The 24632-nt window shown below is 47.2% G+C and overlaps 1 protein-coding gene across 1 annotated transcript in view; it reads left to right on the forward strand.

Moving 5' to 3' along the window:
- Positions 1-24632, forward strand: part of CkIIbeta (casein kinase II subunit beta) — a 78680-nt gene that overhangs the window by 14568 nt on the left and 39480 nt on the right. Inside the window, exons 3-4 of the mRNA XM_050195243.2 lie at positions 8639-8741; positions 13235-13350. Coding sequence (XP_050051200.1) covers positions 8639-8741; positions 13235-13350 — 219 coding nt within the window. The remainder of the gene's footprint in view (positions 1-8638; positions 8742-13234; positions 13351-24632) is intronic.

Genomic DNA, 24632 nt, shown 5'->3' on the forward strand with positions numbered 1-24632 from the left:
TCACTGTCCTCTGACCTTCTATGTTCAGCACGACTTTCTTAATGTCTTTCGGTGCACGGCTAGGACATGCTGAGTTTAGCGATATGTAGCCCTGTGTCTTGCATGCGACACAGAATAGCTCTTCGTCGCATTCGTTGTCTTCAGGGTGTTTTCTACACACTGTTTACAAACTTCGTCTGAAGGGCAATACTTGACAATGTGTCCCAAGCCGTGACAATTGTAGCAAGCTATAACCTTCGGTCTGTACTCATGCACCCTTGTGATCTCATAATCGAACACGAGCCTGTTTGGGGGAGATTCCGTGTTAAACGTTAGCAGCAGCATGTTTGTCTTTCCGAGCAGACGTGCCTCTAGGATAGTTGCCGTCTCGCATCTCAAGTGATCCTTCATATAATCAACGGTCTGGCCGGGACGCACCTTGATGACTCCCCGACTGTTCCCCACCTTCTGTGTTGGCATTCTTTCAATTATCACTTCATACGTACGAACGCGACTGCTCATTTTCTCAGCTAATCGTGTCAGCGCTGCAAGCCTCTTCATGTGTTCTTCATCCCTGACAGTAACCTTTATGCAGTTCGCTGCAGGGTCGTAGCGGAAAATTGATAATTCTGCAAGTTCCCAACTTCTTGCCGTCATCTCTAGTGTTGCTGTTATAGCCTGCTTAGGTATGTCTTGCACGTGTACCTTGTTAAGTGGCCTGATCGAGAGTGCAAAATGAGGTCGACTTACCCGCTTGAGGCGAAGCTGTTCGGGCTTGACTTTTCTGTTTGGTTTCCGCTTGCTGAAAAAGGACCATCCGTTGTCCTCCTCGTTGTCTTTGTCGTTGCTATCATCGTTGTCGTCCTCGCTATCATCCTGAATATCCATTTGGTTGTTCACTAGCGACTCCCTCCTTCTGGCCTCTTCCATTGAGGGTTCACTGGGCGTTGCGACGCTCTCTGCGCGCTTCGCTCGTCGCATTGTCTGCATTTTGGAGGGGCTATTCTTCAACTTTTCGGCGTCTCTAAGCTGAGGTGAGCATGGAGTTCCCGCGCTGGGTCCACTTGAGTGCGAATGTTGCTGTGGTGGCGACATGATGCCGTGCTCACCTGGCCGGCCTCGCCGAGGCCGCAGTCGGGCTAGGCCCAGACGTGGTTAGGCTTGCGGGTCGCCATCGAAAATGTCCTCGTAGCCAGAAAAAAACGTCAACTGGAGCCGTGAAAAAGCACACCACACTCACAGAAAGTACTCACACTGTCGTTGCTCAGCGTTTTACCATGTTCAATGTTAGTTCCACACAAGCATAAAAGAAAACATCGAAGAGCCAAAGTGGGACACGTCTTCACACTCTGGCGATCGCAGTGCCCCCGACCTCAGGGAAATAGATACAATAAAAACTACACCTAGCAACCGGCTTATCAGCAGCACAACATCACGTCATGACCTTGGGCACAACCCAGCACGTGTCGATATATACATGTCAAGAAGTCGAATGGCCACAGCCAATTTGTATGGGACACTGCACGCTCTTCTTTCTTGTAGGGCTCTTGCTGCCACAGTGCATGACTTTGCCGGAATGACTCGCATTCTAACCCTGCCAAGGCAGAGAGAACTCTTGGCCATGATCACGTCTCTACATGTTCTTTCACTGTCTTTTTCGCAACAGCTGTGAACTCATGCATACAAATTGCAGATCCGTCAGTTTCAGTGATGTATCATGGCTATACATTGTAGCAGGCAAAATACTCTGGTGCTATGTGATAATGTTTTTGTTTCAAGTGTCCCACCATGTGCTCTTGCTTTTTCCAATAGACTGAACTCTGTAAAGTAAGCTCTGGTGTGGAGCATGTACTTGTTTCACCTCACCGAAGGCTTGCACATCCTGCTGGTCAATAGATGGTGCCGTAGATGGCGCACATGTGCTACTGCATACAAACCGTGTGGTTGCTGTTGCAAGTTGCGGGGCAGGTGCAACCAGAACCAACATTGGCAGTGGTGCCCGCCTTAACAACACATGCAAAAACATTCGCGTTGGGCAGATGCAATCCAGTGTCTACAATTCGTGCATGCAGCATCACAGCTACCCAAGCGAAACTGCACCTTGCATATTAACGTCATTGTTATTCAAGAGTTCTACAGGTGGCATTGGAGTTCTCAAGTTTTCAGAAGTACTTTCAAGATTGGTGCGAGTCTCTAAGTGTATCAAGAAGTTGAGGTCTTATAACTGCTGAGTTAAAGGGGCACTAAAGGCAAATATTAAGTCAAGCTAAAGTGATAGATTAGTGCTGAAGAATCTCTAAAGTGTCAAGATTATTGCGAGCGGAGCTTGAGTAATTGAGAAATTGAGGTACATGCAGGACACGATTAGACACCCCCGGGACATCCAAGTACTGGCCCGATGACATAGGCACTACTCATTTAAATTCTCTCTCTTGTACTCAATCACTCGTTATAAAAACATCATTGCATTGCATTATAAGACAAAAGAAAATGCTGCTTGTCCCATTGTATCTTTTAGAAAAATGAACTCTTGGCAACGACGCGGGCGGTCCGAGCGTTTCATTTTTGCTCAACTCTGTGCCGCCCGCGCTTTCGCGTTTCAGTAGTTTGCACTGGTTTTACTGGCTTGCAAAACTCATACAAACTGCAAGTAGAAGAAAATTCCACTTCAATGTGATGTCGCGGGATGTCCAAGCAGTCTATGCCACTTGACCAAAAAAAGCAGCTGCAGCGGTGAATCCACCCCTTCTGTCTTGGTTCAGTTTCTCCATGGCTGCGTGTTTCCGTGTTGTGCATGCAAAAGAACGGTACCGCCATCTGTCGGGCGCCGTTTTGCTCACTGATGGCAGCAAATGGTGGCGATGGCGCATGCAACGTCACCTCTCCCCGGTTGGGTGGTGGGAGATTGGAATTGTGATAATGGTATTCAGACCCTCCAGATGCATTTTTCTCGTAAGCTAAGTCTTTTCTTGGCACGAAACAAGTGTTGCAAGGTTTCTGAAATGGTATTTAAACAATCCACACCGGCTTATTTGCCTTTAGTGTCCCTTTAAGGGAATCAGTATTGCTGGAGTCTTTCTTTCATTCTTCGCTTGCCATGATATTCTTGTTTTACTGCGAAGTAGTAGGCATGAGTATTTTACCATTTGTCTTCATTTCATAATAGTTCTAATCATTTGTGCTGTAGATATACTTTTATTATTGGATAATATTTACGAGCATGGAATGCCGTGGCATGGTGTAATGTATCGATAGATGTAATGGACAAATTCAGTGTATCGTAAGTGCTTGAAATTCCCACTTTTTAAATGATTTTATAGTAGTTTGTTTTACTAGAGGAAAAATCGCATCAACCCTGTCGTCAACCCTTTCAATAAGGGTAGACTATTTTGCATATTCTAAGTTGGCTGGTACAAACTGCATGGTGGTAAATCTGGTTGTTCCAGATTGACACCTCTTAAAGGGCCCCGCTCCCCGTGATCATGGCGTATCCTTGGGCAAAGATGGGGAAGACGTCGAGGACTGGATCAGCCTGTACGAACACATCAGCCGCAATAACCGGTGGGACCCTACTATCATGCTCGCCAACGTAGTCTTTTACCTTGGTGGCACACCTTGAGTTTGGTTTCGGACGCACGAAGATGAGCTCACCAGTTGGGATTCGCTTAAGCAAAAGCTCCGAGACTTGTTCGGCAACCCATACGGTCACCAACTTGCCTCACAGAAGGCGTTATCCAGCCGTGTGCAGACGTCAACGGAGCCCTACGTCGCGTACATTCAGGACGTCTTGGCTCTGTGCCGCAAAGTTGACGCACATATGACCGAGTCCGACAAGGTTTCCCACATCCTCAAACGCATTGCTGATGACACCTTCAACTTGCTCGTTTTCAGCAATGTGGCGACGGTAGATTCAGTTATAAAAGAGTGCCGCCGCCTGGAACTCGCTTAAAGCCGACGTATCGACCAGCAGTTTGCCCGTCTGCCCAACACCCCAGCGACATCTTCCTTTGCCGACGCTCCTCGTCCCAACAACACTGGCAATGTTACCAGGTTCATCCGGTGTGAGATCGAGGCCGCCTATCCAGCTGCCTTCGACTCCAGCTCCTCCAACGCACCTGCAGTCACTGTTTCCCTGATCCAGGCAGTTGTCCGCCAGGAATTCGCAAACATGGGTCTTCACACCATCTGCTCGGCCCATCGCCCTGATACCCACCCGGCTTCTTCGACTCCACCTTGTCCCGCATCTTATTACCCATCTTACTGCTGGTGACAAGCCCATTTATTTTCCCTGCCGTCGAATCGGGCACATTTCTCGGCACTGTCGCAGTCGCTGGAGTTCCCCGACCCGGTCTACTTATACTGCCTACTCTCGCCCCTCAGGTGGGCCTTCTCGTCCCTATGCTGCATGCTCCAATAATGCCGCCACTGATTCTGCTGCGCCAAACCACCTCTATTCTCGTTCGCCTTCGCTCCAACGACGACAATCTCGCTCTCCCCACCCCCGTCGCTCCTTTTCGCAGACTCCCTTCAGACGCCGCTCTCAGCCGGAAAAATAGACGATGCAGTGCCTCGAGGTGACGCTGTATTGCTCCCTATGCCGCCAAATCCTCTACTGTCCACTCATCTGAGCCTTCTTGACGTGCAAGTCGACGGTGTTTCTGTATCTGCTCTTATAGACACTGGGGCACATTTGTCGGTAATGAGCGCTGACCTTCCTAACCACCTGAAAAAAATAATCACGCCCGCCACGACGCCTGTTGTCCGTGTCGCCGATGGCGGAACAGCCCCGTAATTGGTATGTGTGCCGCCCGCTTCTCCTTCGCCGATCGCTGCACTATCGTGCTATTCAGTCATTGCCCACTGTCCCCACGACATCATCCTCGGCTTAGACTTCCTCTCTGCACATTCTGCTCTCATCGATTGTTCCACCAGTACTCTCTGCCTTGACCTGCCTGTTCTGGATCCCGCTGAACCACACCCCAGTCGCCTCAGTTCCGTCGACTTTGTTCACTTGCCACCTTCGGCACTGACTTACGTTGACTTAGTTTCATCCCCACCAGTGCCCGATGGTCACATCGCGGCTCCTATGCAAGACGTCCTACTTACACACGGGATCACAGTACCTCATACAGTTTTATCTATTACGGCGAATTGCGTCTGCCTGGCAGTGGTCAATTTTGGCTTGACGACACAAGTGCTGCCACGCGGGATGTCTCTGGCCCAGCTTTGCTCATTCGAGGATCACTCAGTAGCATCTATTGCAGTAGACGACAATTCAGCCGATCCTCCTCTACCATCGCAGTCGGCAACTAGTACCATCGCCGACTTGTAGAAAATGATTGTGCCCGACATGCCATCCGAGCACGCTCGTGAGCTCTACCGCGTTCTGTTTTCTTACCACGATATTTTTTACTTTAACGATCGTCCTTTGGCCCAAACTACAGCTGTTAAACATCGCATTAATACCGGCGATGCCCCTCCTGTTCATCACTGCTCTTATAGAGTGTCACCGGCTGAGCGTCAAGTTATTCATGCCGAAGTTCGCAAAATGCTTCCCAAGAAAATTATTGAACCGTCATGTAGTCCATGGGCGTCACCTGTTGTACTGGTAAAAAAGAAGGATGGCTCATGGTGCTTTTGTGTAGATTATCGGCGCCTTAACAGGGTTACCAAAAAGGACGTGTATCCCCTACCTTGGATTGATGACGCTCTTGACTGCCTCCACGGTGCTCGCTATTTCTCCTCTCTTGACCTTCGCTCTGGCTACTGGCAGATTGCTGTGGACGATCTCGACCGCGAGAAGACTGCTTTTGTAACACCTGACGGTCTCTATCAATTCAAAGTGATGCCGTTCGGTCTATGTAACGCTCCTGCCACTTTTGAATGCACGATGGACTCCCTTCTTCACGGTTTCAGATGGTCCACGTGCCTATGCTACTTGGACGACGTTATAGTATTCTCCCCAACGTTTGCTACGCACCTTGAGCCGCCTCTCAGCAGTCCTGGACGTTTTTCGTCGAGCCGGTCTGCAACTCAACGCATCCAAGTGCCAATTCGGCCGTCACCAGATTACCGTCCTTGGGCATCTCGTTGACGCGAACGGAGTGCAACAGGACCCAGGCAAGATCCATGCTGTTACGCACTTCCCTGTTCCGAAGTGTGTCAAGGATGTGCGCAGCTTCATCGGCCTTTGTTCGTACTTCCACCGTTTCGTGAAAAATTTCGCGGCCATAGCACGACCACTAACCGAGCTTTTGAAAAAGACGCCCCTTTCCAGTGGAGCGATAACGAGGCCTCTGCATTCTCGCATCTAATTGACCTTCTCACAACGCCTCCCGTTCTGGCCCATTTCGATCCTTCTGCGCCTACCGAAGTTCGTACTGATGCCAGCGGTCAAGGAATTGGCGCCGTACTGGCATAACGCCAGTGCGTCAACGACCGTGTTATCGCTTACGCCAGCAGGCTCCTCTCACCCTCGGAGCGCAACTGTTCCATCACTGAGCGTGAGTGTCTGGCCGTAGTTTATGCGGTTGCGAAGTTCCGCCCATACTTTTATGGACATTTATGGCAGACCCTTTTCGGTTGTCACAGACCATCACGCGCTTTGCTGGTTATGCTCACTGAAAGATCCTACAGGAAGACTTGGTCGCTGGGCCTTGCGCCTCCAAGAATATTCGTATACTGTCACCTACAAATCTGGCCGACTACACAAGGACGCCGACTGCCTGTCTCGCTACCCGGTAGATAAGCCTGACGACACCGACAGTAGTACCGCCAACGGCATTTTCTCTGTGTCTGCCTTCGCTAACATCGCTGATGAGCAGTACCAAGACCTATCGCTGCGAGCACTCGTCGAGCGTCTGCGCTCTACACCTACCGATGCATCCGTTCGCCGATATGTCCTCCAGGGCGGCATTCTGTACCGAAGGAACCTCCTCCCTGACAGGTCTGATCTTCTTCTTGTCGTGCCAAAACATCTACGACAGACTGTGCTCTTTGAGATGCATGACGCACCCACTGCAGGACATCTTGGTGTAACCTGCACGTACGACCGCGTCCGCCGCCGCTTTTATTGGCCTGGTCTCGCTCGCTCCGTCCGACGCTATGTTGCTGCCTGTGATCCCTGCCAGCGTCGGAAAACACCTCAGGTGCTACCTGCCGGTCATCTCCAGCCGATCACTGTCCCTGTGGAACCGTTCTTTCGTGTTGGATTAGACCTCCTCGGTCCCTTTCCCACGTCATCCTCTGGGAACAAATGGGTAGCCGTCGCAACTGATTACGCCACCCGATACGCTATCACGCGGGCTCTCCCTACCAGTTGCGCCACTGACGTCGCGGACTTTCTCTTGCTTGACATTATCTTACTTCATGGCGCCCCGCGACAGCTGCTCACTGACCGTGGTCGTAACTTCCTCTCGAAAGTTATCGCCGACATTGTACTTTCCTGCTCCACTCAACACAAGCTGACTACCTCATACCATCCTCAAACCAATGGCCTGACAGAGCGGTTAAACCGTACTCTTACCGATATGCTGTCCAAGTACGTTTCCAAGGACCACCACGACTGGGACATTGCCCTTCCTTACGTCACATTTGCTTATAATTCTTCCCGGCACAACACCGCCGGATTTTCTCCATTTTATCTACTGTATGGTCGCGAACCGACCTTGCCCCTTGACACGGCACTTCCTCCTGCTGCGATCTCAACAAGCGAGTATGCGCGCGATGCCGTAGCCCTCACCGACCATGCACGCCAGCTTGCCCATGCTCGACTGACGGCCTCTCAAACCACTCAACAGCATCAGTACAATGGCCGCCACCGTGGCGTACAGTTTTCGCCTGGTGCGCTCGTGCTCCTGTGATCGCCCTCTCGTCACGTCGGACTTTCAGAAAAGCTCCTTTCGCGATACACAGGGCCCTACTGCGTGCTGCGCCAGGTGACGCCTTTGACGTACGAAATAGCTCCTGTGAGTTCAACCTCGTCCTCTACTCTGGCATCTAGTGATGTCTTGCACATCAGTAGACTCAAGGCCTACTACACTGCTTCCGAGTCCGGCCTTTAGTCGCTCCGGGACGGCGCTTTTGCCACTGGGGGTAGTGTTATGGAACAGTATTTGCAATGACGAAGAGGTGAGCAGTGAGAAGACGACGACGACGATTGGAGGCTAGCACGGGCTGTTGCCTCTTGGCCAAGTGTGGCATATTTCCTTGTAAATATACTTGTATATAGCTTTTCATCTCCGTCTTCCTACGTAACAATGTGAATTGAAAAATGTGCAAATAGAAATATAACATAAGTAAAGCATATTTAAACAAAAAGCGGGGTGCACTTACTGACAGCTAACTTACGTACACCAACTTGGGATCATGCGGGGAAGCCTCAACATTAGTACCAAAGTTCACAGCAGAGTGTCATGCAGTTATGTGGCTTTCTTCTGTGCTAATTTGGAAATATAGTGCCTCATGTGACTGCTAACATGCTCTTTGACTCTATTCATAAAAAGTACATTCTCTTCACTTACTTCCTTCATAATCTCGTTACTCATTTTGGACACTTGATTTTTGTCCTGAACTGCTGCTGTATAGACTAGCAATGTTTGACTAATTCAAAAATTCTCATTTTAGTTTGTTTTGTGTGTGCATATGACGTCACTTGCAGGTTGATGAAGATTACATTCAGGACAAGTTTAACTTGACTGGGCTCAGTGAGCAGGTTCCTCACTACAGGCAAGCACTGGACATGATTCTGGACCTCGAGCCAGGTATGTCATTGGACTTAGTGCTTGTGCTGTTCTCTTCTTGCAGGACATCCTATCTCAGGCTACACATAAACCATATTCGAGTACTCATTTGTTTTAGTTGAAGGAGCACTAAAACAGTAAGAAAATGTTCTTGATCTGTAGACAGTGCTGCCCTGAACATGTGAGCCAGGCATTATTCCACTGCATCCAGCATTGGAATCTTGCATAATAGATTGCTAGCTATGTACTGTGGCTTTAAAAATCCTTACTTTTTGCAACCTTATAGCGTAACGGCTTATAGATGCCAGTCATTGGACATGCACATTCCCTAATTCTAGGAAACCAGTAAGGCAAAACACTGAAGGGGAAGCTTTTCAAAATTTTCTTAGAAACAAAAATGTGGAAATGGTTAACCCATCCTACCCTAACTGTCACTGCTTCTTTGTCACCCTCTGGCCCCTTTGTCACGTGCCATCCCAGTGGAGAGGAACCGATGAGTTAATGGAAAACAAGGAAGATAAACATTCTCATTATATCTCCATTCATATTAGGTCCCTTAAAAATTTTTAGTGGAATATATTTCTTAAAAGGCATTACACGCATTCAAGGGAGTTGCTGAGTTTCGTGAAAAGGTGTTCCAATGCTCCTTCGATTGCTTGCAACGGCCATTAAGTGTGAGCCACAGGCAACTCTATTCCTAAAAGCAGTGAAAAAGAAACTAGGAATAGGCAAGAATCAGATGTATGCATTAAGAGACAAAGCTGGCAATATCATTACTAATATAGATAAGATAGTTCAAGTGGCTGGGAAGTTCTATACAGATTTATACAGTACCAGTGACAGCCACGACGATAATGGAAGAGGGAATAGTCTAGAGGAATTTGACATCCCACATGTAACACCGGAAGAAGTAAAGAAAGCCTTGGGAGCTATGGGGCAAGGCAGCTGGGGAGGATCAGGTTACAGCAGATTTCTTGAAGGATGGTGGGCAGATTGTTCTAGAAAAACTGGCCACCCTCTATACGCAATGCCTCATGACTTCGAGCGTACTGGAATTTTGAAAGAACGCCAGCAAGGGGACGCCAAAGACTTGAGAAATTAAAGACCGATCAGCTTACTTTCCGTTGCCTACAAAGTATTTGCTAAGTTAATCGCAAATAGAATCAGGAACACCTTAGACTTCTGTCAACCAAAGGACCAGGCAGGATTTCGTAAAGGCTACTCAACAATAGACCATATTTATACTATCAACCAGGTGATAGAGAAATGTGCAGACTATAACCAACCCTCATATATAGCTTTCATTGATTACGAGAAAGCGTTTGATTCAGTCGAAACCTCAGCAGTCATGCAGGCGTTACGGAATCAGGGTGTTGACGAGCCGTATGTAAAAATACCGAAAGATATCTATAGCGGCTCCATAGCCACCGTAGTTCTCCATAAAGAAAGCAACAAAATCCCAATAAAGAAGGGCGTCAGGCAGGGAGATACGATCTCTTCAATGCTATTCACAGCGTGTTTACAGGAGGTATTCAGAGACCTGGATTGGGAAGAATTGGGGATAAGAGTTTATGGAGAATACCTTAGTAACTTACGATTCGCTGATGATATTGCTCTGCTTAGTAACTCAGGGGACCAATTGCAAAGCATGCTCACTGACCTAGACAGGCAAAGCAGAAGGGTGGGTCTGAAAATTAATCTGCAGAAAACTAATGTTTAACAGTCTCGGAAGAGAACAGCAGTTTAGGATAGGTAACGAGGCACTGGAAGTGGTAAGGGAATGCATCTACTTAGGGCAGGTAGTGACCGCAGATCTGGATCATGAGACTGAAATAATCAGGAGAGTGGGCTGGGGTGCGTTTGGCAGGCATTCTCAGATCATGAACAACAGGTTGCGATTATCCCTCAAAAGAAAAGTGTATAACAGCTGTGTCTTACCAGTACTCACCTACGGGGCAGAAACCTGGAGGCTTACGAAAAGGGTTCTACTTAAATTGAGGATGACACAATGAGCTATGTAAAGGAGAATGATGGGTGTAACGTTAAGGGGATAAGAAGAGAGCAGATTGGTTGAGGGCACAAATGCAAGCTAATGACATCTTAGTGCAAATCAAGAATAATAAATGGGCATGGGCAGGGCTTGTAATGAGGAGGAAAGATGACTGATGGTCATTAATGGTTACGGACTTGATTCCAAGAGAAAGGAAGTGTAGCAGGGGCCGGCAGAAAGTTAGGTGGGTGGATGAGATTAAGAAGTTTGGAGGGACAACATGGCCACAATTAGCACATGACCGGGGTGGGTAGTTGGAGAAGTATGGGAGAGGCCTTTGCCCTGCAGTGGGCGTAGCCAGGCTGATGTTGCTGCTGCTGCTGATGATGATAATGACACCAACAGGCAACCCATGAGTGCCGGGCTCAATTTCAAGGCTTTTGACACTCTTATAAACTTGCTGGGCCATCTAGAACACATTCTAAATAGTATACTTTCATTTGCTGTCCATAGTCAAATTTTTTTTGCCTGTGGAAGCAATTTTAAATGAGTGCACAGAGGTGCATACCCAGGGACTAGGAAGATAGCAGACAGTCCAGTAGCCAAGCTCTCACAAGAATGATGTCAATCTTGTGATTCTACTGCGACCTCAAATGGTTACTTGGATTATATACTAGTAGCAATCAGTCTGAAAACAAAAATGAGTCTGCCAAGATTTTCTTTTGTAATTCGGACGATGGAGACTTCTAAAACCAGCCGGCACTATTGTCAGCTGTTCGACAGCGAGTTTCTTTTTCTCCCTGTTGATGACTGGCTGATTTCCTGTGCCGACTGAGATGTCTTAAAGATGTTGCCAATATTATACATTATTTTCAGTGCCTCTATGGCATATGCTGGAGGTTTGCTGCTGCTAGCCTAGCAGGACGTGACGATTTTCCCAATATTTGTGGTACCTACTAGAATGAGACTGTTCATACCAGGCAGAAAAAAATTGTTTGTAGCTCATGTCCATTATGAGCTTGAACATTTAAATGCACTGTAGAATCATTTTGTATAGTTAAGAATTTTTTTCTTCTTTTTATGTTGTCAGCGTAACATAGTAAACATTTGCTGTACTATTCAGAAAACTGTTTTTCACAAGTTTATTACATTACATTACTCTGACATGTATTCTTTAAATGTAGATCTTTAGAAAATACCCTTATTTCTTACTATTGCAGCCTGGTTGCTTTGGTAGAGGAGTGGCATTGCTTTACCACTTCGCAGAGTTGAGGAAGTTGGAGCTGAGGCTTGTTTGAGAATAAGGAGAGTCAGAATACCCAGGAAAGACGCCCTCTCATGTTGAATGCCACCCTTCAACCCACAAGGGCTTATTAATGAAATCAAGAGCTTGATGAAAACTTGTCTGATTGGGATTGCTCATAGTCAAGGGTAAAACGCACGCCGACCAAAAACATTAAAAGAAAAGAAACCAAGACGTTTTGGCTCCCATACGGGTTCCTTGTTCACAATGAAAAAAAGTTTTTTTCGTTTTGTTCACGCTCACTTCGCCCTCCTTCTCAATTCCCTCGTAAGTCCCTCACCTTTGACAATCTGCACACGCATGCGCCTCTGCGCCGGCGGCGGGGCCAGTTTAGCCCGTTCCTTGAACTTTCATTTTCTGCCGTTATCGGGGAGCGAGCGTTGGCCAGTGTGGGTAGTTTCAAGGTCCTTGCTCGCTTTGTGCTTGCATGCCACGATATTTCACGACTAGCAGCGTTTGTGAATACTTCAAGAACAAGTCCTTCTTTTCATTCTAACAAATTTTCGGGCCCCTTTGAGTTCGAATTATCAAGATTCGACTGTACAATGAACTTTTTATTAGGAGACATTGTTTATAAAAAACAGTGACAGAATTATAATGAGGAGTGCCTTTGTCATCAGGCTAGTACTTGAATGTCCTGGGTGGGCCACAAGTTGTTACCTCAATTTCTCGATTACTAAAACTTTGTTCGCGATAATACTGATGCCTTAGACATTCTTGAGCATCAATATATTAATTTAGCTTGACTTTATATTTGCCTTTAGTGTCCCTTTAATATGCCTATCACTATTTTTTGCAGCCAACTAGTGCACAGGTCTTTCCCTCTACTGTTCTCCATTTTTCCAATGTGAATGGAGCACAAGCATTAGCAATTCCTCAGTTGTATTTCTGACAGCTGTTTGGACACTAGCAGGGTAGAAGCAATAATGGTTTCGCAATAACGCACTTATGCACGCTTTCACCTGAGGCAATCCCCGGCGTGCCGCTGGTAGCGCCATTTTTGTTCCTTTGAAGCAAACTACTCCACGAAAAAGGGTCTATAGTTGATGCATTGACCTTTCTTCCAAGGCCAAGGGGTGGATTTCTGGTGCCCCACCACTGTAATAAAAAAAAATATCTAGAGCAAATAGTTCAGTATTTAAACAATAGTGCACAACCTTATTAATGCTATGGTAATTTGGGAGAGTGTGTGACATGCTGTTTCTTACTCATATGCTCCAGATGATGAGCTGGATGACAACCCCAATCAGAGTGATTTGATAGAGCAGGCTGCGGAGATGCTCTATGGCCTTATCCATGCCCGTTACATTCTCACAAACAGAGGCATTGCTCTCATGGTGAGTGCATTAGTTTTGCTTATAATTGTGTGATGGCTACATATGAAATGCATGCTTGCACATTTGCATATTAAGTATTGCTTCATGCACAATTTAATATACGAGGTCTGTTTGGAAAGTAACGGAACTGGGTCTAGTATGTAGGCTATAGGCAAAATAGGGATATGCTAATTATTTAGTCAAGTCATGGTTGTATATAACTGTAAGCTCCGCTTTCTGCAGCTATTAACTGTTCTAAAATATGTTTTTTTTTGCATTGTTGTCTTAGCAAGCCATTCAGCTGTGAGAATTAAGGAATGAACCATGAGCATGAATGAACAAATCAACCTGAAATTTTCTGGTTCAGCGAAGAAAAACCTCCATCAGAAGCGCTCCAAATATTTCGGCAAGTGTACAGCGATAACACCATGTTATGTACATAAATGTTGAGTGGCAGAATAAGTTCAAAGAGCGGTGCAAAGAAGCGGAAGATGACTCAAGCAGCGGGAGGCCTTTAATAAGCAGGAATGATAGAACGTCGAGTTTGTAAGGCAGGTGTTGTGTACTGATTGTCAGTTGACTGTTTGAATGATCGCCAGCCAGTTGAACCTGTGGAAGAACGATGTTTGGAAGATAATCACTGAAGCTTTGTGCATGCAAAAAAGCCTGTGAAAAAGATGGTACGACGGCTGCTGAATTTAGATCAGTAGGAGTTCCGCATGAGTGTGTATCTGAATATCGCACGTTACTGAACCAGATTTGCTTTGTCGGGTCATTACTAGTGATGAGACATGGATACATTTTATTACTGCCAAGCGCCACTGCTGTCAGTGGAAGTCTCCGTTGTTGCCGAGGCCAAAAAAGGCAAGGCAGTCCAAGTAAAAAGTGAAAGTGATGCAGATCATGTTTTTCATTGTCAAAGGCATTGTCCATAGCGAGCTTTTGCCACAGGGCCAGACGATAAATCTGAAAGTTTACAAAGATATTTTGTGGTGTTTGCTTTGCTCAGTACGGGAAAATAAACTGTAGTTGTGGTGAGACAAATCGTCGCTCCTGCACCAAGACAGTGCACCAAGCCACAACAGCCTCAGCATCCAGCAGTTTCTGGGCAAGAGGAACAGTGCCGTCATAGAACAACCTCCCGATTTCCTTGATTGTGCCCCCTTGACTTCATTTATTCCTCAAGCTTGAGGGAATTATCAAGGGAACCCATCTTGAAGGCTGGGAGGCTGTCAAGAGGGTCTTAATGACAGAGCTGCAGAACATACCAGAAGAATATTTGCAGCAGAGCATGGAGGCCTGGCAGTGAAGGATGGAAAAGGGTGTTGCACTGGAGGTGGTTACAGTGAAGGAGACATTGCATAGTCTGTCGTTTGGCACGGAAAGAAATTGTTGGTGACACCAATCCCATTGCTTTTCAGCCAGACTTCGTTTAGTCATGACTTGCTCCATGCCACACTTGCACTCATAAGGCAACTGATATTGAATATGGTTTGCAAGCTTATACACAATACACTACCAGATGGGTCTGTAAAGGTTGATCCCTGCATTCCACTTATGACCGATTTCTAGTCATTTTTTATTTTGATTACAGTGAAATTTCAATAACTTGAAATCTCTTAATTCAAAGTGATAGGTAATTTGAACTGCTTTGTTAGTCCTGGCAAAACCCTATGTATTTGAATAGGAAAAGAACTTCTATGAAATTTCTGGTTCAGATAAGAAAACCTCCATCAGAAGTGCTTCTTAATTTTTTGGCAAGTGTACGGCGATAACACCATGTCACGTACAAGTGTGTTTGAGTGGCAGAATAAGGTCAAACTCCCAGAACCGCGCTACAGATAATGCCAACAAAATTTCTCGTACCTGTGGTAGACGTTTCAGGCAAACCTGAGCCACAGGTGAAGGTTCAATGGATCGCTAGCTACTGTAATGTCGCGGGCAGAAAAAATTGTGAGGGCAGACTCGCGGCGAGCTGAGACCGAACTGGAACAAGCAGTGCAACATGCACTCTTCTTTCCCATCCGGCTTAAAGGGCCCCTCACCACCTCTGGCCATTTTGAGCTGACAAGCGCAGTGCATACAATGCGTGCTCACGATTGTGTCTGCTAAGTATTACATCATTACGCGCTGCCGGAAAAGCTGAAATTTCAAACCAAACTGCATTTGCCCTTCGAGGGCGCCGCGTGCCCAGCCAGAGAAGTGATGTAGATGTGAATGCACACTTACATACATGTTTGTGCTGTGATGTTGCTCATAGTGACATGCGACTTCAATAATTATTCAAGGCAACATCTGTTATTTGTGTAGCCTGTTGCTTCAATAGACAAATTAAAGTTTAGAGAAATAACCAAACGCACAAACCAAATGACTGCGTGTTTTTGTTTTACTTCGTTCCGTAGCAAGAGAGATGTACTTTAGTTTCGTTTGTTTGTTCCAATGTCGTTCAGTCGCACGCAGGCAATAAAATGGTGTCATTTTCTACCATGTTCCAATGTGCAATAATGCTCTGTGATCCATTCGCATCTGCCTCAGTGTTCATGTAGCACTGACTTATACCGTTAGTCAGGTGTCCTCGTGCACAGCGCAAAAAATAGTGCGCTACACGAAATAATACAAACACAACAGCTCGCACGCGACACTGACAACGGAAGTGCGCTGTGCAGCAAGAAAGCCAGGGAAAAAAAGGTGGGGCCCGTGACATATGCGTCCGGTGATTCTCGAGTTCCATTATGGCAGAATAGGTGGAAGAATTTCGCTTGCGGAGGCTAGATTGGGCAAGTGGAGAGAGTCGATGTTAACGGTGAAGCTCGCATCCTGAGATCATGGGTTTGTGGCACTGAAATATTTCTCTCTGCCATTAGACAGTTTTAGTTTAGCGTACACTATACCATTGCGTACGCTATAAAATAGCTGGTCGTCACTGCGCATGCGTAGAACGCTAAACAACCCATAGTGTATAGCGTACGCACGCCGTTTCTCAGATTTAGCGCTAGCGTCTTTGCGTGGTTTGTGGAGTTTGTGTGAAACATGGCGGCGGTCCCTGCTGCCCGCTTTCGCTTTTCGCGTTGAATTTCGCGTTGCTTTTGTAAAATGCACTTTGTTCGTAGCCAAATGACTGTGTGAACGGCTTTCGCTTAGTCTCAGGCCGCTTCGTCGACAGAGTATTATGGATAACTTTGTGGATAACTTTTGTGGTGTTTTTGAGATTGTTTCTCGTTTCGAACGAGTCGAAGCCTAACGAAAGAAACTTTCGTGAAGTCAGTGCTACCTATCGCTACAGTCAGGAGATAGCCGCAACGACAGAATATGGCCTCTGACATCCGAAAATCTCGCAGGCCAACTAAAACTGTAAAAAATGTGCGCTGCTTAGCGTACGCAATAGTTGCGTAAGCTAAACTAAAACTGTCTATTAATGAAGCAATTTGAAAAATACTTGCAGTAGAACGCTCCCTAAAGGGCACATAAAAACTTCCTGCATATAACTGAAATTTTCTATGTAACCTGGTGAGGAGGGGCCCTTTAAGAAAAGCAGGGAGAAAAAAAAAGTTTAGATTTCGCTCGAAAGACAAAGCATTGATAGCGATAGCAAAGCATTAGACAACTACATGAAGTAAAGTTCGTAGTTGTATCAGCTGTATAAATTGCTGTAAACATTCGCTTACTAGTAGTAGTATTTAAATTGACATGCATAGGGTTATGCATGTGCAGGCAAACATGAACAAGTCTCACTTGATGACCGTGGACATTTGGTGTCACAATGCTAGCATGATGAGTTCTGACCTCGTAGAGTAAATGCTTTGGGTAGCCTTTCGCTTCAGCACATGTCTGACCCTTGAGATTATGCGTCCTCTAATAGTGAGTGCGCGGGAAAACTGTGCACGTATACTGCCATGTGAATTGACGGGTGTGCTTCAGCGTTTTTCCTTTTGTATGCATCAGTCCTGTCAGGATTGAATTCATGGAAGTCGACTGGATTCGATTCGACTTGAAAGACATGTGGCGTCCAAAATAAGTGATCACGATAAGCTACAAAACAAGAGCATATTTTTACTGAGCAGAAGGCCTTAGCTGACGGTCATTCCTTAGCGGATAAATCACCTGGCCCTTGTGCTGGCTGCAGGTGATCTGAGCCATACGCCCACTTCGATTCCTGGGCAGTGACCTGTTGCTAGCCAGCTGCCATTATCCTCATCATTCTCGACGTCGATGCTGTTTACAGACACTTCTACTATTAGAAATATTTGACCACTAAAAATTGCTGTTGTCGAGTCTAAGTCAGCTTCGCCACGGTACAGCTATGCTGTGCGGCTAAGCGTGCAGACTGTATTGTGCTGAAGCATATTAATCGTGCAGTGAAGCATATCAAAAGTCAGACAAAGGTGCTGTCAGGGGGCTCCTGCTAGTACTTATGGCTACCTGACATTATCAGTTCAAGTATCCACATTTTGTTGCCACTTCATGCATCTGGACAACACTAGCCGCCAGGTGGAAACTTATGTGCGTGCTACTAATCTCACTAAGTTCCTAAAAACGTTTCCAAACTACAGATTTGACCAGGGTCTATATCTTGTATGCGCTCGAAACGCCAGCGATTGGCCTAGATTGACCTAGGCCGCGATATCGGCGTGGCCTTGGACAATAGCGTGAGCCGAACCGAACGTCGGCTTTTCGAACGCGTACAGAATAGCGGCCCTGATAGCAAGCATGGCAATGTTTTTAGATCTTCGTTCTTAAGGGGGAATGCGTGGCTAAAATAGAGATTTCGGTGAAAGAAACGTGTTTTTTATTCTGAGTTGTTCTGCATTGCTTGTTTATTAAAGAATCTTCTCACCAAGTTTGGTAGTTATCTGCGCAGTAGAAAGGAAGAAAATGAATTTTTTTCACAAGTTGGGGGCGCGCATTTCCCGTCGAATGCGACTCTGAACGCTGTTTTTCCAGATGCGGCCGCATAGTGGGCAAGAAACGCAACGCAAAGTGAATGCCCACGTTAGGAAGTTTGTTTTTTGAGCTTTTTAGAGAAATTGAGAAACTAAAGAAAACGACGAAAGGTCTAGGAGGCAAGGGGAAGCTGGCACAAAGTGTTGTAAAAAAACTCACTGCCTACTATGCATCTGCCCTGAAAGACAATGCTCCAGATCTAAAAAAAAATGCAATGAGGAGTATTTGTGATGCTTTTTCACTCCTACTCATCAGATGAAGTCCCACGACATGACGCTTGCCCATTTGGTGGGGACTCTTGGTGTCACTACAATCGGCACAGAGCCGTAGTTGCAGCGGATGTGCCATCAGTGCCAAGATCCCATCGTCCAGCTTTCAGCAGAGACGTTGCCAAAGAGCTGGTGACTTTCTACAACAGGTTTAGTAAACCAGAGCTTCTTGCGCGATGTTCAAGGATGCAGACACAGAATGCAAACGAGTCCTTCAATGCTCTTGTATGGAAAAGGTGCCCAAAGACGGAATTTGCATCACTGATAACAGTGGAGACTGCAGCAGCCCTGGCTGTGCTAGAATTCAATGAAGGAGCACGTGGCATCAAGAGAGTTCTCGTCAAGCTGGAACTTGAACAGGGGAGTCCAGACGAATAAGCACGTTCAGGAAGCAACGAAGCAAGCCATTTCACAAACGCAGGCAAGAGCGATGGATAGCTCTAAAGCTGAAAAAAAAAAGGAGACGACGCCTTGAAGCGATCGCCGCAGAGCAGCGTCGTGTTGAAGAGGAGGGCCCGACATGTGCAGCAGGGCACTTTGATTAATTTTTTCTGGTCATAATAATAAATGCCATGTTCTGAAATCTTTGAACTGAATTTTCTCAGTTTGCACTTTTGTAAAAAAAAAAGAGCTTTAGGAAAAGTATCATTTCCAAACTGCTGCACCAAATGCTGCTTCCAACGTTTTTTCTAGACTGAAATTTTGTGAGGAACAAGATAAAGTACTTTTCAGATGCCTAAATCTTTTCCAACATATAATATTGTTACGTGAAGCTGAAGCCGAATACTATTTACAATTTATTTACAGGTAAGCTCACGGAGGCCAAAATGGCGACGCTATATCAAACCGGCACACACGTCGTCTTCTTCCACCTCAGTGTAGCCACACTGACGTCCTTTTTTGTGATGTTGTTCAGGTGGCGGTAATCTACACAAAAGCGCCACGTTTCATCCTTCTTTTTGACAAGTATGACGGGAGATGCCCAGGGACTACAGGAAGGCTCGATAAGGTCCTTTGCAAGCATCTTTGTGACTTCCTGTTGGATAACAGCTCGTTCTGACGCAGAAACACGGTATGGACGTCGGTGAATAGGGTTCGCATCGCCACTATTTATGCGATGGGTCACGACGGACGTTTGACCTAAGGGTCTGTTGTCAAAGTCAAAAATGTCGCGATAGCCTTCAAGAACGCGGCAAAGAGCTTCAGCTTGAGCAGGTGTAAGGTCAGAGGAGACCGTCTTCTTAATGTCGACATCAGTACCGTGCGATGACGTCACGGTATGGGCTGAGCTGTAACGATCTTCCACTGTGAATGGCTCGACCTCGTCATCCTGCAAAGTGCGAATTATAGCCAAGGAGATCCCCTGAGGCAGAACTTGCGCGGTTAGCGCAAAAATGACAAGTGGAAGGCAGGCGCGGTTGCCAGTAATTTTCAGCACAGTGTGCGGCACGGTAACACCATGTGTAAGCATAACGGCCGGAATTGGTGCGGCCACGTAATTGCCGTCAGGTACAGCTGGCGAGGACAACAAGTCGACGTGGGTCACAGAGTGAGGTGGTAGGCGAATAAAATCTATGCAGCTCAGATGGCTTGGAGGCGGGTCCACAGGGTCGGCAAGGAGAGGCAAGTCAAGGCGAAGTGAGCCGGCGGAACAGTCAATGAGGGCAGAATGATGGGCGAGAAAATCCAGACCGAAAATGAGTTCGTGAGGGCAATGCTCGATGACTGTGAAGAGAACGACGGTGTCTCTCAGCAATGGTGAGTCGGGCAGAACACATGCCAACAACAGCGACAGTCCCTCTGTCGGCGACTTGTACAACTCGGTTCGGGGCAGGCGTCAGAACTTTCTTGAGCCGACGGCGAAGAGCAGCACTCATAATGGACACATGCGCCCCGGTGTCAATCAACGCGCACACAGGAACATTGTCGACGAGAACGTCCAAAAGATTCTTGTGCGTGGGTAACGTGCAGCGAGGATTTTGTGCCAATGTCGTCAATGCAGCTTCACCTCCAGAAGCTGCACTGTCTAGTTTTCCGGTCGGGGGTGCGGCGAGTAGGTCGGAGAAGGAGCACGGCGTGACGGGGGCGAGCGAGATTGGCGGCGGGAGGGAGAAGGCGAGCGGGAGTAGCGGGGTCGTGGCAAAGGTGTCGCAGGGTCAGATGATGGAGTGGGCATAGAAGGGGCGAAGGAAAAGGATGCGGTATAGGGGCGAGGGGGGTAATCAGGATAATAGCACGTCGGAGAAGTCCAGCGGCTGCGGCAGTGGCGAGCGACATGTCCAATGCGTCGGTAGTTAAAACAAATCGGCTTGTCGTCCACGGTTCGCCATTCCGAGGGGTTGCGCTGTCCATAAGAGGAGTAAGAAGAGCGCGGTGGGGACGTGCGTGGAGACAAAGGTTCCGAGCGTACGGGACGAATGGATTGCACGCCGACGTTGGACAACTCTTGACGGACGACGGCCTGGATCAAGGAGATTGTCACCGGAGAATGTTCAGGTAACGGGAATGAAGGGGCCGCCGGTTGTGCGGCTTCGACCTCACGACGAATGATACGGGTCAAGTTGTCACATCGCGACGGCTGGTGGAAGAGGTCGTCACAGGATGACGTAGCAGCTGTGTTGAGAAGTCGCGTGATGTGCTGGGTTACCCGGCGGCTTTTAGCATACTCGAGACGGCGGCACTCCTTGAGGATGGTATCGATGCTGGTGACGTTCGTAAACACCAGTAAATTGAAGGCGTCGTCAGCAATGCCTTTGAGGACGTGATTAACCTTATCCTCCTCAGTCATGTTCGGGTCAGCCTTGGCACAAAGGGCCAACACTTCGAGAATGTACGACACGTAGGACTCGGTCGACGTCTGCACACGTGTGGCAAGGGCTTTCTTGGCGTTGACTTGTCGACCAAACGAATTGCCAAAAAGGTCGCGTGGCTTGTCTTTGAAGAGATCCCAGTTCGAGATCTCCTCTTCGTGAGTCTGGAACCACGCCAATGGAGCTCCGTCGAGGTAGAAAAGTACGTTGGCAAGCATAACAGTCGGATCCCACCTGTGACTGGTGCTGACACGCTCGTATAAGCGGAGCCAGTCGTCAACATCAGGACTGCAGACTCTGTTGAAAACACCAGGATCCCGAGGTGGGGAAACGGCGACGTAGGTCGGGGCTGGGCGGAGACGCTTGCGCAGATGAAGTGCCGCCAGCAGGAGCCGAAGTTGCATTGTCGCCGTTGCGACTGCTGCGAAGCTCCATGACGGGTACGGGGAACGTCCACCTCCACCAAATTAATGTTACGTGAAGCTGAAGCCGAATACTATTTACAATTTATTTACAGGTAAGCTCACGGAGGCCAAAATGGCGACGCTATATCAAACCGGCACACACGTCGTCTTCTTCCACCTCAGTGTAGCCACACTGGCGGCTGTTCCGTAGCAATATTTAGCAGATCTTTGACATGTAATGACAGCAAAAAAAATAAACTTCATTTTCAGAGTGATGGCATTTTTACAGAAATGATATAAAAAATGTGCAACTGACCTTGTCCTGCACTACAAGCCATCTAGAAGGTATCTAATCACAAATAATTTGTATATTTTCATTATTTTGTAAACGAGTTTTCCTAAGTTAACACACAAGATTGCTCAATTTCACAGTTATAACTTCTTTTCTCGTTGCGCTAGGGTGCTGATATTTGGCATATATTCTCAAGATCAACTACCCCTGAAAATTTCATGAAAATTGGTGGAGCGCTTCAAAAGTTGACCCTTCAGCCTAGCATCCCCCCTTAAGTAGTTCACAGGGTGTCTACCAACCGGGAATTTTCAGGCATTTTGAATAGTATGGAAGTACTTATGGAAAATTCAGGGAATTTGTGCTCCTGTAAGGGAAAATTAGCTGTAGTTTTATTGAAAGGAAAAGAAAGTTGCACTAATGCTGGTTCAAGTAACAGAGAGGAATCGTAACGAATTGTCTCTGACGCCGTGTCGTCTGCTGGAGGAGATGTCAGTGTACAGTCACCAACCGATTTTCTGGATGCGAAATTTTTGGGACATGCCCAATAACTCGGAGGGCTTCTCGGCACCACCACGTGCCCTATAGAGTCAAAGCATCAGAACACATGAAATTTCAGATGCAAGAGTCCTTCGCCGTCCGATTTTCCGGACGTTTTGCCGTGACCGCAGGTCCGAAACAACATTAATCAAAGCCACCACTGCCGCCATTTTGATTATCTCGCTGCCTCGAACCGGTGCTCTTGCACGCAGATCCACTGGCAGCCATAGCCATCGCTGCGGCAACACGAGGTCTAGCTACTTCGACGTTCGCTACTCTTAGAAATTCGCCGCTGTTAGCCATGGTGCTGACTCGGCCTTTGTAATCCTCGCCAATGGCTTTGAAGCTCGGAAAGCACAACGCGTTAAATAATGCCGGTTTCCGAAAGTAAGCTTTACCTCAATACAGCAATGACACGTGGTGAAGAATACGCAAAGGATTGCGGTGAAGTTTAACAAGTGTGGGAAGGGACAATTGTCACGGGACCCAGTATGTATTCTGTAATTGTAAATGCGTGCACCCACCATCTCCTGTACCAGTACAAGCACCGATATGCCTAATAAGTGTACAAGCAGGCCTTCAGAGCTTTTTCGGATGTGCCTGTGGTGATTTGGGTACTTAAAGGGAAGCTGAAGGGTTTTCCAGAAAAAATGAGTGAAGAGCTGTACATAATGGTTTTCAACCCTCCGAATTCGAATATCGCATCAAAATTGAGCAAAAGAAAGCACAGAGATTTTATTTCGATGAAAACTGCAGCAACAGACTCGGGGCAGCTCGCGCGCCTCATTTCCGCCTGTGATTGGCCGGGCGTCTCGTGACGTCAACAATGGTGTTCGTCCGGACCGACCGCTGCCATTACACATGAAGCACGGTGCAAGGTGGTTCGGCACTGTTGTTTTGCTGAGACGGTAATGGTAAATTTCGAGAGCTTGTGTTTCTGTGAAAAGTTCGGCGTTGCTCCCTACATGTACAAGCCGATTGCGAGGAGCTGGCCTTTCGAAGAAGCAAAAGTTGCTGGTAGCAAGCAGTGCTTTCAGCACGAACGAAAGCGAAGTGTTAGCATCGCCTCGTGTTAAATGTTCTTAGGTGAGTAGGTTTTTTGCAAAGCTGCATTCAGCGATCCAGTGAGTTCGTTTCGGGTCAAACAACTGTACTGTTATGTTCCTGCATGCCTCCTCATGGAACGTAAGCGGGGATGCGATCGTCGGCATTTGTACTCTGCTCCAAAGCTGTCGGCAATCTACACAGACAGTTTACATGCAGGAAAAGTTTTCCGGCTCTTGTAGCACGTGTAGTGACCTTCATCAGCGCACCCGCCGTGGTTGCTCAGTGGCTATGGTGTTGGGCTGCTGAGCACGAGGTCGCGGGATCGAATCCCGGCCACGGCGGCCGCATTTCGATGGGGGCGAAATGCGAAAACACCCGTGTACTTAGATTTAGGTGCACGTTAAAGAACCCCAGGTGGTCGAAATTTCCGGAGTCCTCCACTACGGTGTGCCTCATAATCAGAAAGTGGTTTTGGCACGTCAAACCCCATAATTAATTAATTAAATTAATTCATCAGCGCGCCATCCGCACATTACTCGTAACCGGAACCGTAAAGGCGGCAAATTCTGTCGGCTACGTGAAACGGCCGGTTTCTCTCTGTGTGCTAGAGAAGGGGGAGCGCAGCATCCTGGCATGCACCGGCTTTCAAACACATGCAAACTTTACACTTGCACTACGTTATGGTAGCTGCATGTAGGCTGCTTCACAACACACGTGCGAATAGAAAATTAATGACGGTTTGCAACGAAACCTACATCAATGGTGGGAGATGAACATGCACTTTCCGTTCAGCATGTTAACACGAAGGAGCTAGCAGTAAATCAAAATCCAAGTTTTTAAACGAGTTTGTGTATTCATAAGGTCTTCTAAGACCAGTTACCATCCGTCCGCCGGCACCCGTCCCGTCTTTGTGCGTTCATTGCCCCGACCTTTTCGCGCTGTGGTTAGAAAGCTTGCTAGTAGCAAGTCGTACTCTCACTCATTCACACATTATTGAAAAACA

This window comes from Dermacentor andersoni, chromosome 1, assembly GCF_023375885.2.
Source record: "Dermacentor andersoni chromosome 1, qqDerAnde1_hic_scaffold, whole genome shotgun sequence".
NCBI classification, from domain to species: domain Eukaryota; kingdom Metazoa; phylum Arthropoda; class Arachnida; order Ixodida; family Ixodidae; genus Dermacentor; species Dermacentor andersoni.